At 48.4% G+C, this 14,960-nt stretch overlaps 1 protein-coding gene across 6 annotated transcripts in view; it reads right to left on the bottom strand.

Annotated features, from left to right (window-relative positions):
* CTNNA1 (catenin alpha 1) overlaps positions 1-14,960 on the bottom strand; it is a 142,526-nt gene that overhangs the window by 9,609 nt on the left and 117,957 nt on the right. For all 6 annotated transcript variants that reach the window (XM_054389181.1, XM_054389183.1, XM_054389180.1 and 3 more), the window contains 5 exons: positions 11,354-11,554; positions 9,736-9,887; positions 6,477-6,587; positions 4,428-4,609; positions 2,788-2,893 (listed from right to left, as the gene is read on the bottom strand). In XM_054389181.1, the coding sequence (XP_054245156.1) occupies positions 2,788-2,893; positions 4,428-4,609; positions 6,477-6,587; positions 9,736-9,887; positions 11,354-11,554 (752 nt within the window). The remainder of the gene's footprint in view (positions 1-2,787; positions 2,894-4,427; positions 4,610-6,476; positions 6,588-9,735; positions 9,888-11,353; positions 11,555-14,960) is intronic.

The raw sequence follows: 14,960 nt of genomic DNA, 5'->3' as shown, positions 1-14,960 counted from the left end.
TCTGATATGAGGACAGACTGAGAGAGTTGGGGCTGTTCAGTCTGGAGAAGAGAAGGCTCCAAGGTGACCTTCTTGTGGCCTTCCAGGATCTGCAGGGGGCTACAAGAAAGCTGGGGAGGGACTTTTTAGGGTGTCAGGGAGCGATAGGACTGGGGGGAATGGAATAAAGCTGGAAGTGGGGAGATTCAGGCTGGACATGAGGAAGAAGTTCTTCCCCATGAGAGTGGTGAGAGCCTGGAATGGGTTGTGCAGGGAGGTGGTTGAGGCTCCATCCCTGGAGGTGTTTAAGGCCAGGCTGGATGAGGCTCTGGGCAGCCTGATGCAGTGTGAGGTGTCCCTGCCCATGGCAGGGGGGTTGGAACTGGATGATCCTTGTGGTCCCTTCCAACCCTGACTGATTCTGTGATTCTATGATTCTAAAAGCATGGCAAATCCTCAGCCCAAGGTCCCCCTGAGACCTGCACCACAAACTGCTCCTTGCTTCCCTTACCTACAGCAGCAGCACACCCAGGTGCCTCCCAAAAGAGGGCTGGCAAAATGCTGCATCAAGGACAACCACTTTTGGTTGCCCACAGGGCAACAAAGCTGGGGAAGGATCTAGAGAAGTGTTATGAGGAGCAGCTGAGGGAACTGGAGTTCTTCAGTCTAGAGAAAAGAAGGCTGAGGAGAGACCACATTGCTCTCTACAGGTCCCTGAGAGGAGGCTGGAGCCAGGTGGGGGTTGGTCTCTCTTCCTAGATGAGAGGAGAGGAAATGGCCTGAAACTGTGCCAGGGGAGGTTTAGGTTGGAGATTAGGAACAATTTCTTTGCTGCAAGAGTGGTCAGGGATTGGAAGAGGCTGCCCAGGGAGGTGGTAGAGTGCCCATCCCTGGAGGTGTTCAAGAAAGCTGTGGCCATGGTTAGTGGCCATGGTGGGGTTGGTTTGATGGTTGACTGGATGAACTCAGAGGCCTTTTCCAACCCAAACAATTCTGTGATTCTATGAAGAAACACTTTTCCACTTTATCTCCCCATTGGATATTTCTCACTGCACCATTAATAAACTTGGGGGAAGGCAACATCCTCTGGATGAAAGGTTTAAAGAGGGATCAGCAGTACCAAGACTGACCTCCACAGTGCCAGGGTTCTACTGAAAGCCCTGCAATATGAAGGGCTGAGAGGCAAGTGCCAGCTCTACAAAACAAAGTTTAGCCCATGATCTCAGACTTAACCTACCTGCATTTCAGGGTCTCTCTGCAAGGCACAATCCTATAACTAATGCTGATGTTTCTCTGCAATCTGGGTGTGGACTGAGACCAAAGGCACTTTTGCTTGGCCCAACCCAGTCTGTGAAGTGGCTCAGGACAGGCAGATGCATTGCATAAAACCCCTGAGCTGGCCATGCTTGCTCATTGCTACAGGAATTCTGCTCAGATCACAGAATCACAGAACTGTCAGGGTTGGAAGGGACCACAAGGATCAGCCAGTTCCAACCCCCCTGCCATGGGCAGGGACACCTCACACCAGATCAGGCTGCCCAGAGCCTCATCCAGCCTGGCCTTAAACACCTCCAGGGATGGGGCCTCAACCACCTCCCTGCACAACCCATTCCAGGCTCTCAACACTCTCATGGGGAAGAGCTTCTTCCTGACATCCAGTCTGAATCTCCCCACTTCCAGCTTTGTTCCATTCCCTCTAGTCCTGTCACTATCTGATAGCCTAAAAAGTCCCTCCCCAGCTTTCTTGTAGCCCCCTGCAGATCCTGGAAGGCCACAAGAAGGTCACCTCAGAGCCTTCTCTTCTCCAGACTGAACAGCCCCAACTCTCTCAGTCTGTCCTCATAGGAGAGCAGCTCCAGCCCTCTGCTCATCCTCATGGCCCTTCTCTGGACACCTTCCAGCACCTCCAAATCCTTCCTGTAACAGAGGCTCCAGAACTGGACACAGTGCTCCAGGTGGGGTCTCACCAGAGCAGTGTAGAGGGGGAGAATCCCCTCCCTGGCCCTGCTGGCCACACTTCTCTTGCCAGGCTCTGCTTGGCTCTCTGGGCTGCAAGTGCTCACTGCTGGCTCATGTTGAGCTTCTCATGCCCCAGCACCCCCAAGGCCTTTTCTTCAGGGCTGCTCTCAAGCCAGTCCCTGCCTAGCTTAGAAAATTCCTTTCCTACATGTAGCACAACACCAGCCTGAGACAGCACAGAAAACACTCAGGTCACCATTTGCTTTGCTCAAAGTCCTCATTGAGTCTGACTGGACACCACCAAAAAATACCAGAGAGTTGTGATCACCTCTCCATTCAGTCTGTGGGGCATCTGGAAACTGCTAATATTAAAAAGCTGCCTCAAAAATGATACTGAAGGTTGTGCAACAGGTGCAATAATGATGGTGTTGCTTATGCAGCCTCATCACAGCTTTGGAAAGCACTGGGCATATTCTGGGTGTGAGAGAAGCACCAGGAATTCAGGTGCAGAAACTGGCCTGGATACTACTGGGTGATGTCAAGAGGTGTTGGGCTGTTGCTGCCTTACAATGGGAAGTGCCTGAGGTAAGACAAGGAGCTGCTGGAGTCACTGCTGGAGTCACTGCTGGAGTCACTGCTGGCTACATTTAGCTGCTTACACTGTTGGAGGTGGCAGGACAGCAGCAAGAAAGAATTTTCCAGCAGCAGATTAGGAAGATGAGTTAAAAAAAACCCACCCCAAAGCTCAAAACTAAACATATTTTCTTCTGCTCATCACACCTGCAAGTACCAGAACATCTCCTGTGGCTCACTGGTGCTGGAGGCTTCTGAAAACGAGTTGTGACTTACATGGTCAGCAATAGTCCGTCCCAGCTTGTCCATCCTTGACCCAGCCTCTGCAATCTTCTTGGCTGCACTAATCACATCTGATGTGTTTTTCAGTGGACCTTTACCTCTGCAAAACAGAACACAGCCTACCTTCTAGCACCAGATGACCAGAAGAGTGAATTTCTCCTCCTGCTCCATACAGGACTGGAAGTGATTCCTCACCCAAACTGCATGGGTAGGGTTGCACAGACACAGGCAGGTGTAATCATCACACAGAATCCCACAATCCCAGCATGGAGGAGGTTGGAAGAGACCTCTGGAGCTCATCCAGTCCAACCTCCCTGCTCAGGCAGGACACCCACAGCAGCTTGCCCAGCAGCACAATGGCCAGCAGGGGCTGGAAACTCTCCAGAGAAGGAGATTCCACAACCTCTCTGGCCAGCCTGCTCCAGGGCTCCAGCACACTCACATCAAGAAATTTTCTCCTCCTTTTCAGACGGAACCTCCTGGCTTCCAGTTTATGCCTCTTGCTCCTTGCCCTGTCCCTGGGCACCACTGAGCAGAGTCTGGCCCCAACCTCTTGCCCCCCACAGCTCCTTTAGCTCTTGCTGAGCATTGCTCAGCTCCCCTCTGGGGCTGCTCTTCTCCAGGCTGAACACCCCCAGGGCTCTCAGCCTTTGCTCCTCACAGAGCTGCTCCAGGCCCCTCAGCATCTTTGCAGCCTCCACTGGACTCTCTCCAGCAGTTTCCTGTCTCTCTTGAACTGGGGAGCCCAGAACTGGACCCAGTACTCCATCTATGGCTTGGTAAGAGCAGAATAAATTGGGAAGAGAACTTACTTCATTTTCAGGACAGTCTTCCCCTCCAGCCCCATATTTAGATTAAATATGAGACTAAACCCAAATTTTACTGGTGTAAGCAACCTAATGATAGGTTAATGAATGACTTATAATAATTAGGATAATAATAATAATAATAATAATAATTATTATTATTATTATTTAGCATAATTAGGATAACCTAATGAAGAGTTAACACTTTTGGAAGCCAGATTTTCAGTTTCCATGGCACTCTAACACCAGGTTTAAAAACCTTCTCTGGAGCCTTTCAAGCCCTGTCTGGATGTGTGACCTGTGACAGATTCCATGGTCCTGCTCTGGCAGGGGGGTTGGACTCTATGATCTCCAGAAGTCCCTTCCAACCCCTAACATCCTGTGGTCCTGTGTGATCCTGTAACCAGTGATGGATAAAACCTGGTAAATGAATTTCCAAAGGCATCCAACCCCCTCTCTTTCTTTTGCAAATATCTGTGCCAGGAAGGCTTTCTGCACTACAGTAATATAGAGAACCTATAGAATTTAATGTTGTAAAACCCATATATATATATATGTATAAAATCTATCTCTATATATTCCTTGGGACAAGAATCACCCTTAAGAAAGAAAGACAGACAAGTCACTAACTGCTGTGTATCTATAGATCAATTCCAGCAGTTATTATCACCCAGGCACTGCAGTGTAATGCATCTCCTGAGTTACACACAGGCTTCCAGAGGGTAACATTTACAGGAAATTACAGGAAGTAAAGACTCTTGCAAAATATTTCCCTGAAAGCTGAGCAGCCCAGCCAGCTGCTGAGGGCCCAGCTTGAGCAAGCCTCACCTGGTGAAGTCTGTCATTTCCATCATAATCATACACATCTGTTTTGCCAGGACGATGATGTCATTACCACTGTCATCCCATTTTGATACTTCAGCATCCAGTTTGCTCTTTTCTTCCTGGAAGCTGGCCACTTGCTCAGCAATCTTAGCTTTTTGCTCTTGAGGGAGCTGAGCCATGATAGCCTGCAAGAGAGAGAAAGAGAGTTTTCTCCTGTCGCCTTAACGCCGCCACTTGGAGAAGGCTTTTTGGAACATTCCACTAATAACCAGTTTAAGTCACACAGATGGGGGATAAAACTTTAACAGCAAGCCTCTACCTAGAGGCTTCCCAGAGCCATTTCCTTCCATTTTGAATCAGGGTTTATAGAACCATAGAATCATAAAACTGTCAGTGTTGGAAGGGACCTCAAAGATCCTCCAGTTCCAACCCCCTGCCATGGGCAGGGACATCTCACTCTAGAGCAGGTTGCTCAGAGCCACATCCAGCCTGGCCTTAAATACCTCCAGGGATGAGGCTTCCACCACCTCCCTGGGCAACCTGTTCCAGTGTCTCACCACCTCACTCTTAAGACAGAATGCCCAGAAAGACAAATTGACACCTGAAATGTGGCCATTTGCATGATAGAACCATTAGACTCCAAACAACTTTGCCACATCTTAGCATCCCCCAAAGAAAAAAATCATGAAGAGGGAGGGGATTTGCCTCTTCTATCTACAGAATTTAAGGGTTTCAAAAGGCAGTTCCACTTGGGTATATTTCAGCTGCATGAAGAGGGAGGGAATTTGCCTCTTCTATAGAATATAAGGTTTTAAAAGGCAGTTCCACTTGGGTGTATTTCAGCTGCATGAAGAGGGAGGGTATTTGCCTCTTCTATAGAATATAAGGTTTTAAAAGGCAGTCCCACTTGGGTATATTTCAGTGTTGCAGTGCACAGAAGAAATATGAAGCTCTTCCCAGCAAAAAGCTAGCTGTACTATTTTGAAACATGCATACTGAGGAAGGAGTGAGTGAAAATAAAGAGTATGTGCTTACTCCTGAATAAAATCTATTAGATCAGGTTTCCAGCCTTGTATGAGACTCAGTGCTCTCACCCTCATAAATACCAGGAGCATTCACGCCTTCAGGAGCAGGTGAAAAGGAATCTTCAGTACTAAAAAGCCCCTGGCAGCAGCAGTGTGAAAATGTAAATTAGAAATGTCTGCATTTAAATAAAAGGGGGAGAGAGGGATACAGGAATCTCAAGTGCTTGTGCAAGGAAGGGGAGCATAAAAACCACTCTCAGTTAGTGTCATCCCAAAACCAATGTGGCAGAAGCTGGATGAAGAAGGCCTAGCTGCCTCTTGTCTGGTTTCAAGCTAGAAGAGCCTTGACAAAAACTCTTTCATGGCACTTTCCCAGGAGTGTAAATTGCTATTGATCCAGAAGGGGACATGTCAAATAAAAACAAGAGCTAAGGCCTGGTTTTCCCCCCTCAGTGTACTGATTTTCAGGTTTCACCTATTAATGATTATATATCTTGCCCATCGTTTTTAACAGTCATAGGAAAGGCAGTAAGTTTGAATGATTTCATTCTTGAGCTCCTCTCAACCTTGTCTTGATAAATGCCCAGTGGCCAAACCCCACACATTCATGAGAGGACATTTTGCAAAGCATTCCCTGCCCACAGACTTAGTATTTGCCTGTTGAAAATGTGAGAACAAGGGCATGGTTCTCCCTGGATCTCTCCACAGGAGCTCACCCAGTGAAATGGCAGTGCCCACAAGGTCTGCAATGTCAAAGCATAAAGTAGTTCATGGGTACTGAAAGGATTTTGATCTTTCAGAACATCCAAAATAAAAGACAAGAGGTTTCTCACATCCATCAGCCCAACACACCTGGCATGCCACTTAACCTCCTTTTCAGAAGAAAACTGGGAACAAAGAATGGCACTTCTCTGATCCAGCGAGTTCACTGCCACCCCCCAAAGCTTTAACCTGGATTTTCAAAGCAAGCTGGACTGTTTCTTGGAAGCAAGGTCAGGGTTTTGTAATGCTCAGATCTCCTCCTTACCCTGGCACTTTGTCCAGCAATGAGCTGATCATCTTCGGTCTGGATACTCGTCCTGCTCCGGACGTCGAAGTCCTCAGTCTCAAAGTCAGAATCATCCAACTCCTCAGGAGTCTGAGGGAAAGAGTAATTCAGGCAGAGTCAAACAGCAGATCTGATGGCTCTCAAAATCCACCAGAACATTGTTTGTTTTTTTTTTTCAAGCAGAGAGAGAGAATGGAAGTCAGTGAAGGTAAAAATTATTCAATGTTTTCCACAAAAAGGTAAATACAGGGACTGCATCCAGCCTGTTGAACACGTGTGATTATAAATGCTTGGCTGCTCCTGTTAAGACTCCAAAATTACACACCAAGCAACTAAACATCTGAGGTTTGTCAGGACACTAATGCACTCAGGATTTGAGGCACACCAAACAAGTTGGTTTCATTTGTGTTGCAGAGTGGTGTTTTTGCCACTTGGTTAACCGTAAAAGCTTCGCTCGCCAGGCTGAAGCTGAAATTCCACACAGCTTTTAGGCCTGCTTCAAAACCACAGCCCCTTGTCTTTTAGCACAATTATGAATCAAAGCATCAGCCCAATTAGTAACAGACATAAACCAGAGAGAAAGGTATTCTTATCCCACCCTCCCTCCCCCAGGAAAAACTGAACAATTTTTAGCTAGGAAGGGCCAACTTTTCTGCTGGAGGCTAAACACATCTGACCCAGTTCCTCCTTGCCTAGGGTTTATTTTTTGCTACTGCCAGTCTAAGAGCTGGCAAAGTTTTTATAAAGCTTATCAAGTTTAAACAGCATGTTTGTCAAAATACTACACCTTCACCTCCTGACAATTATGCAGAACTGGAGCAACAAAGAAGCAGGCTCACAGGGGGATGCTGCTAAGGTCAGCTGAGGCAAACGAGCCAATTCCCTTGGAACTGTGTCTGGTGGCTCTTGTTCTTTACAGGATCCAGGAGGAATAGTCACTCAAACACCTGATTTTTGTGTTTATGCAGTAAATTGGGATTAACAGAGAAGATGCAAATGAAGTCCCTGTTCTTCAGATTCTTTTCCCTATGGTTTGAGCTTTACTTGCTTTCCAACAGGTCTGTATCGTGTGATACATTTAAAGAGGGATACCCAAAACAGCTGCCAAAAAAGCAAAGGTGAACATGCTGACAATCAAGACCTAGAGTATTTCCTGGCACAGGTTGCCCAGGGAGGTGGTGGAAGCCTCATCCCTGGAGGTTTTTGCAGCCAGGCTGGATGTGGCTGTGAGCAACCTGCTGTAGTGTGAGGTGTCCCTGCCCATGGCAGGGGGGTTGGGACTGGCTGAGCCTTGAGGTCCCTTCCAACCCTGACAATTCTATGCTTTCAGCTGCCATCATCTCTCCAAGCCTTGAGGAACAGAGTACATCCACAAAAGCTGTGTAAGGCCACGTACTAAGAAGTAGCTCAGTGTATCAGTAATTTTAAAATTAAAAAAATGAAAGGAAACAAACAGTCCTGCTGCAGCTTTAGGAATTGTTCTGTGATTCTCCAGCTCCCTTCTCTGCCCATCCATCCCAAAGCCCAAATAACCTGGGGTATACTCAGTGTCATTCTGCCTTTCAACCTGTCACCAGGGGCAAAACCTCCTCTGGGGGTGATGAGGCATTGCCTGGGGACTGGGGAGGAAAAAGCTTCACTCCAATGACTTACAGATACAGGAAGATTTGTTTTGAAATGTTTTTTTGCATAAGCACAAAAATTAGGAGTTTGAGTGACTATTCCTCCTGGATCCTGTAAAGAACAAGAGTCACCAGACACAGTTTCAAGGCAATTAGCTCGTTTGCCTCAGCTGACCTCAGCAGCATCCCCCCGTGAGCCTGGTTCCTCCTGTGCTGCAATGCCAGACAAAGCCCTGGAGAAGGGGTGGCCTGGTATCTCTATTTGGACAGCTCTCTCCATTCCAAATACATCCTGAACCTTGCAGGCCTTTGGCTAACAAATACCAACATTTTAACTTCTTTATAGGTCAGGGATGTGTCAGCAGCACGCTGCCGGTAGCTACTGGCAGCTGCAACAAAGCCCTGGCACCCTGGCATCAGAGAGGTGGCATGAGGGGAAACGTCAGGATTCCTGGCAGCCCCAGCTCAGCTAATTACTGAGGACGTGGCATTGGCAGTGGTGCCTTCATGTCCTGAATAGCAAGGCCTGTGGCAGGGGGTGAATCAGCATAGCTTGTCTGCATGGCAGGAACGCGTTGATAGCTTCATCCAACACTGGCTGTCTGCAAAGCCCTGAAGTCTGAGGAGAATTACATGGAGAGCACATAGGTGGTTGTCAGCTTTTCCATCTGATTCTTTGCTTGGAGCAAGCAAACATGGCAGATATTATTGCAGTGGTTACTATAATCACACATATTCTGGGTCCTTAATTTTCTTCTCACCCAAGTGCCTCTGCCATGGTTACCATGCTGAAAGACAAAGCCAGTTCCTCCGCCAGGCATTTCCGCTTAAGTCAGAGTACAAGGGGAAAAGAAAAGAAGGAACAAACCCTTGACACTTGTTCTTGCTGGGTCTGACTCCTGCCCATTTTTACCACATTCAGCTTCAAGAACTGTGCCCCAGAACTTTCTTTTCTGCATCCCTTCAATGAACTGCAGGAGCCTTTCTGAGTCTTTCCCCTATGCCTCCTACCAGTTTAATGCTGCCTGACCCACCAGAAGTGAGAGGACTTCCAAGTCACACTCACTGCACCTGAGGAGAAAAAGCCTCTCTGAACTGCTCCCTGCTTCCTGAGGTTAGCCAATTAAGGACTTAGATGCTCTAGGAACTGCAGCCCAAACCTGTTTTGGCATTAATTCTCAACATTTCCTTAATAGCCATCAAGTTTTACTTCTAGGCTCTCAACCCATCAAAAAGCATCTTTCCTTCGGAATCCACTTGCTGTTGTTAAAGCAAAGGTCAGTGATTTTAGCACATTAACAAGCAAGACATTAACATGACATTACAGAAGATGCATGAAGGGTATTTAGCATCACAGCTCGGGCTATCATGGGCTCTCAGCTCTGTTTAATGAACGTGAATCACAGCCTGCTTCTGAAGCACTCCACAGAGTGATTAGCGCTTTTTAGGGCTCTGCATGTTAATAGGAGCTAAACGCAAATCTTCCACGCTGTCTGCTCCCAATAAAACTGATGCCTGTCAGTTCACTAAAGTGAGGAGAAAGTGAGTGGGGGAAAAAAAAAGAAAAATAAAAAAAAAAACAGAGAGAGCCAGCAGCTGAAGCAGGCCGTGCTCACCCGGATCATCAGCACGGCTTTCCTGATGTCCCGGATGCCGTCGTACACCAGGCGTGAAGCGTCGATGAATTCGTTCTCGTCCATCGGCTGAGCAGGGTCTGAGCTCAGGGCTTCCACAGCAGCTTCTACCTGCTCAGTAAACCTCGGCATAACTGAGTTGAGAAGACAAAAGAGCAGTCAGGCCCCACCCCAACACCACTTTCTGCTGCATTCTCCCGTAAAAGACCTGCCTGAGCCTCCTCCTTAGCTGTGGCTGGAAGCTGGGCGCTGCTTCCATTTCAATTCAAAGCACTTGTTACAGAAGGACACCGACTCTCACTCCATTACACTTGCTGTTTATTCTGCTGCTATCTGTTTGGTTTTATTCCCCTGAGACAATAAAAGTTTATCACACCCTTCCAGTGGACAAGGAGAAGCTGCTAGGAACCACGGGATAAAATCCTAAGTGTCTGTTTAATGTTCCCTGCAGCTGCAGGTTGGGTTTGGGGGTAAAAACCCAACCAAACCAAGCAGCTCAAGTTTAACGAGGCAGGTTGCACTGCTGTACTTCAGTGACTCACTGCACCCCGGGAAGAACATCAGAGAACCATTTACAGTCTGCTCATTTCTTCAGTGTCATCCTTGATTTTTCAGCAAAGTAATTAAAGCAAACCCAACAACTACCAGTTGGCACAGGGCTCACTGCAGCAACCAGAAGCATTCCTTACCCTATATGGATGTTACTTACCAGCTAGTTCACAGGAAACACCCAGATTTATTGTTCAGGTGTGGGGCACCACAACCTTCAATGTGTTTTTTTTTTTAACAGTTGTAAAGGTATTTTACAAAATTTCCCACCCCATATTTCTTCTACTCTGCTATGAGGATAGGCTGAAGGAGCTGGGGTTCTTCAGCCTGGAGAAGACTCCAAGGGGACCTTAGAGCTGCTTTCCAGCACCTGAAGGGATCCTACAGGAAGGCTACAGAGGGGCTTTTCATGAGGGTGTCTAGACACAGCATAAGGGGGAATGGTTTGAAGCTGAGGTAGAGTAGTGTTAGACTGGAGCTTAGGAAGAAGTTCTTCAGTATGAAGGTGGTGAGATTCTGGAATAGCTTACCCAGGGAGTAGTGGATGCTTCTTCCCTGGAGGTTTTCAAAGCCACGATGGATGAGGCTTTAAGCAGCCAAATCTATTTGAGAGGTGTTCCCTGGCAGGGGGATTGGAGTAGATGATCTCTAAGATCCCTTCAAACCTAAGCCATTCTATGATAGCATGGCAGAGATGATCTTTGTGGATCCTGAACAGGCTTTTGCAGAGCCTGACACAAGAGGTTCAGCACAACTTTCAAGCCTTGACTCACTGCCTGGGACTCATTTCCCTGGTGTCCCAGCTTCCTACACCTCAGCTGACGACAGCCAGGGCACTGAGTGAGACCTCGTGTGCCGTGGAGTTTCATGGCAGTCAACACAGCAAAATTACATTTCTCATATTGCAAGAGCTCTGCAAACAACCCCCACTAATTCCCATTACTCCATGTAAATGGAGCCCTGAATACATGTCAGGGCTCCACCAGTACCCCTTGCCCATCCGCCTGTAAGCAAGACGAATGTGGGGCTCTTGGCAGCAAGCAGCTCCTACCTGTGTTGGACAGCAGCTTCGTGGCTTCCAAGACCTTCTCTGTGTAGACCCCAGGTTCATAGTTATCCATTTCAGAGGTGACAACATGGATGACCCTGGCAGCACGTCCCCGGATGGCCCCAGCTGTGCGGTCCAGGCCGTCCACGTCTTTTTCTTGGAGAGCGATGACACATTTGTTTACATCTTCCAGAATGTGGTTCTCTGGTGGCAAAAGAAGGAGGATTTAGATGGCAGTATCTTCCTTTCTGCTGCACTCATCAGCATGGCAATGCCTCGGTTTGTGACCTGCTCTTATGAACCAAGATGCTGCCAAGCATTAATTGTTAAGCTTCCAGCAGCCAACAGCTGCCTTTCCACACTAGGCAGCAAAACCCTCAGCACCCCACCCACCCCCTGGCACCCACACTTCCTGCCCCTCTTTGTACTCTATTTCACCAACAGAAAAGCTGAGCTCAGCTGAATTCTCCCTGAACTTCTTTCTTCCCATATTCCTCCCCTGGACTGCCAAAGCCCTTATTCCAAACACTTCCAAGCCACTCCCCCACCTCTCCCAGCACCCTCCCCAGCACCACACCCAAGCCACTCAATGCTCTCATAGACTGGGGTGCTTGCTGCACATTCCCAGCTCCCTGCATAGGGCTTGCCTTCAACCACACACATGGCAGCAGAGAGTATTAAACTGTTAGTCCTCCAGTCACGTTTAAACCACAGAACACATGTGGTGATGTATGCAGAACATGTTCCAGCCACAGAGTACTCATTGCCTCTTCAGCAAATAAAATAGAAAGCCAAGATCTCTACAATTTACTTTGAAAATATACACTTTTGTTTTTCTATGGAGATATTTCCCCCGTTTAGCAAGTCCAAGAAGTCCCAAATGAGTAAAACCTCCTAAGAGATTTCTGAAGAGGCCTAGAGAGGATGGGATCCTCTACTCTGCTTTTGTGAGATCCCACCTAGAGTACTGTGTCTAATTCTGGGGCCACCAACACAAGAAGGGCACTGAGCAGGTCCAGAGGAGGCCACCAAGATTATCACAGGGCTGGAGAATCCCCCCTGTGGGCACAGGCTGAGAGAGTTTGGGTTGTTCAGCCTGGAGAAAAGAAGGCTCCAAGGAGACCTTAGAGCAGCCTCCCAATACCTGAACGGACTACAGGAGAGCTGGGGAGGGACTTTTGACAAGGACTGGGAGTGACAGGATGAGGGACAATGGCTTTGAGCTGGAAGAAGGCAGATTGAGACTGGAGAGGAGGAAGAAATTCTTTGCAGTGAGGGTGGGGAGACACTGGAACAGGTTGCTCAGGGATGTTGTGGATGCCCCCTCCCTGGAGGTGTTCAAGGCCAGGCTGGATGAGGCTTTGAGCAACCTGGGCTGGTGGGAGGTGTCCCTGTCCATGGCAGGGGGATTGGAACTGGATGATCCTGAAGGTCCCTTCCAACCCAAACCATTCTATGAATCTATGACTTGGGGAACCCATTAGAAGACCATTTTGGAAACTCAGACCTTTTGGTCTTCCAGACTGTTAGTGGCCTCTCTAATATGTCAGTGTCAACATTTTGACACTGCCAGCCAACATCAGCAGCTGGGGTGCTTGGTGAGAAACCAACTTGGAAACATTTCTGCTGTGTCACTTAACAGTTTCCAGCGTCACTTACCGCTGACTTAATACAGGCACAGTGCCAACCCATGCAGCCCCTGGAGTGGCTTTCACTCCCTGTGCAGGTAGTAAAAGAGCCATTTTGCAGGAGTTTGTGGAGAAGGGAAGCACATTGAGGTGACTGATGGAGGACTGTATGAAATGGCTGGAGGGACTGCTGCTGGAAGTGCTACGCTTCGGTGACAGAGAATTAACTGAGCCAGCTGCAACGCTGCACGGCTCCTGTAAGTGAGCTGGACACAATCCCACCCTTGTGAAACACCTCTGAAGCAACCCAGCCTCCAGGAGTTCAGCCCAGGGCAGGGGGTGGCCCTGAGAGAGAGGAGTGCAGGTTCATTAGCGATCTGACAGGCAGGTGAGCAGGCAGCCAAGGCACAGGAGCTGCGGCAAGCAGCACGCAGAGTTTGGGGATTTAAAGCAAGAGGCAGGGAGCCCTGCGAGCTGCCAGGGCAAGGAGCAGCCCCGGCAGCAGGCCAAAAGACAGCCTGGTTAGTGCTTCAGTTCCTTAACCATTAAGCCACAGACCATGTAAAAGCCTCTTTGGAATGTAGGAGCTTTAATAAGGGACAGGGACAAAATGAGGATGGAGATGTAAACGCCTGCTGATCATTTAATGATGCAAAGTGGCCAGAGAGACACTTCTGAGGCAGGGTCACCCCCATGGGCGGTCTGCAAGGGGCCCTGGGGAGGCAGGGGGCTGTCAGGGGCATCCACTCTGGTTAGAGTCTCCTGTTGGATGGTAACAAACAGGAGCTGACACTGTTCTGGGTGCTTGTATCCACACACACCACTACCTCTCCCACAAGCATGTGGACCCCTGGCAGCAAATGCCAGCTCCAGAGGTTGGGGGTGGCAGAGCCCAGGAAATGCTGATGCACAGGTGCAGCACCAGCACCTTGGGGGATGCTGGCAATGCCAGCCTGCATCAAAGCCAGCAGCCCTGAGAAAACCCTCACAGCAACAAAACATCACCTAGAACCCAGCACAGGCAACTGAGGCAAAGGGAACTTGCCCTACCAAAACAACTGCAGGGGGAAATGGTGTGGCTGGCAGCAAGGTCAGAGGAATGCCATTTTTCCAACAGAAAGGGTTTTTAGAGCAAGCAAGGAAATACACAAACCTGAAAAGCTACCAGAATTCAGCCCCTGACTGTCAATCCTCAATCCACTCCCACGAAACACCTTCCACTTCCACCCACATCCTCATTACAGGGATTAAGAATTTCTTTTCCAAACATCCCAAGAAGCCTGTGAGGAAGCCTGAGACCTCCAGGAGAACAAAAGCTAGGAGCAGCAGTCGGGAGATAAAGCCTGAGATGCATGAATACAACTGCTCTTCTGCTCTGTGCCCTGTGGCAAGTCTTAGTTTCCATGTTGGACCCTCTCTTGACAAGGCACTCAGGAGGAACCAGGTCAAGCAGCAGTGTCAGGAGACAGGGTTATGGAACAAATACTTGAGTGTTCATGAACTTGTAAAGACACTACTCAGCTTGTAATGAAGGAGGACAAGCAGCAGGCTCAGGCAATATTCATCTGAAGGCTCTTAAGACAAAGCAGCTCTGCTGTGAGGGGCAGTCTCCCACGTGGAGCTCTGTCAGTGGCAGAGGAACAGGAGGCAGCAAATGGAATGATTTTTTTAGAGGGTTTCAAAGGAGATCCAGGTAACTTCAGAACATTGAATGTGACAATTACATGGTGCTATCAGCAGCTGCTCTAAAGGAGAGAGATAGTGGGCACAGAAACACACCCAGAGTGCTTAGGAAAGGCACTGACAAGAGGGCTAAGAATTGCAGGAGGTACAGAAGAGCTTTGAAAGGAGGAACAATGAAACAGGCAAAGACCCTGCAGTCAAGTGAGAGGTGACTGACTGAGCACACCATGGCAGCCTGCACGTTTATAAACAGCATGAACAAAGCCAGCAGGGGAAAAAAAAAAAAAGCCTTTTCACCA

This window comes from Indicator indicator, chromosome 18 (genome assembly GCF_027791375.1).
Source record: "Indicator indicator isolate 239-I01 chromosome 18, UM_Iind_1.1, whole genome shotgun sequence".
NCBI lineage: Eukaryota > Metazoa > Chordata > Aves > Piciformes > Indicatoridae > Indicator > Indicator indicator.
The sequence above is the reverse complement of the archived record's forward strand: the minus strand, read 5'-3'. Positions and strand labels throughout refer to the sequence as shown.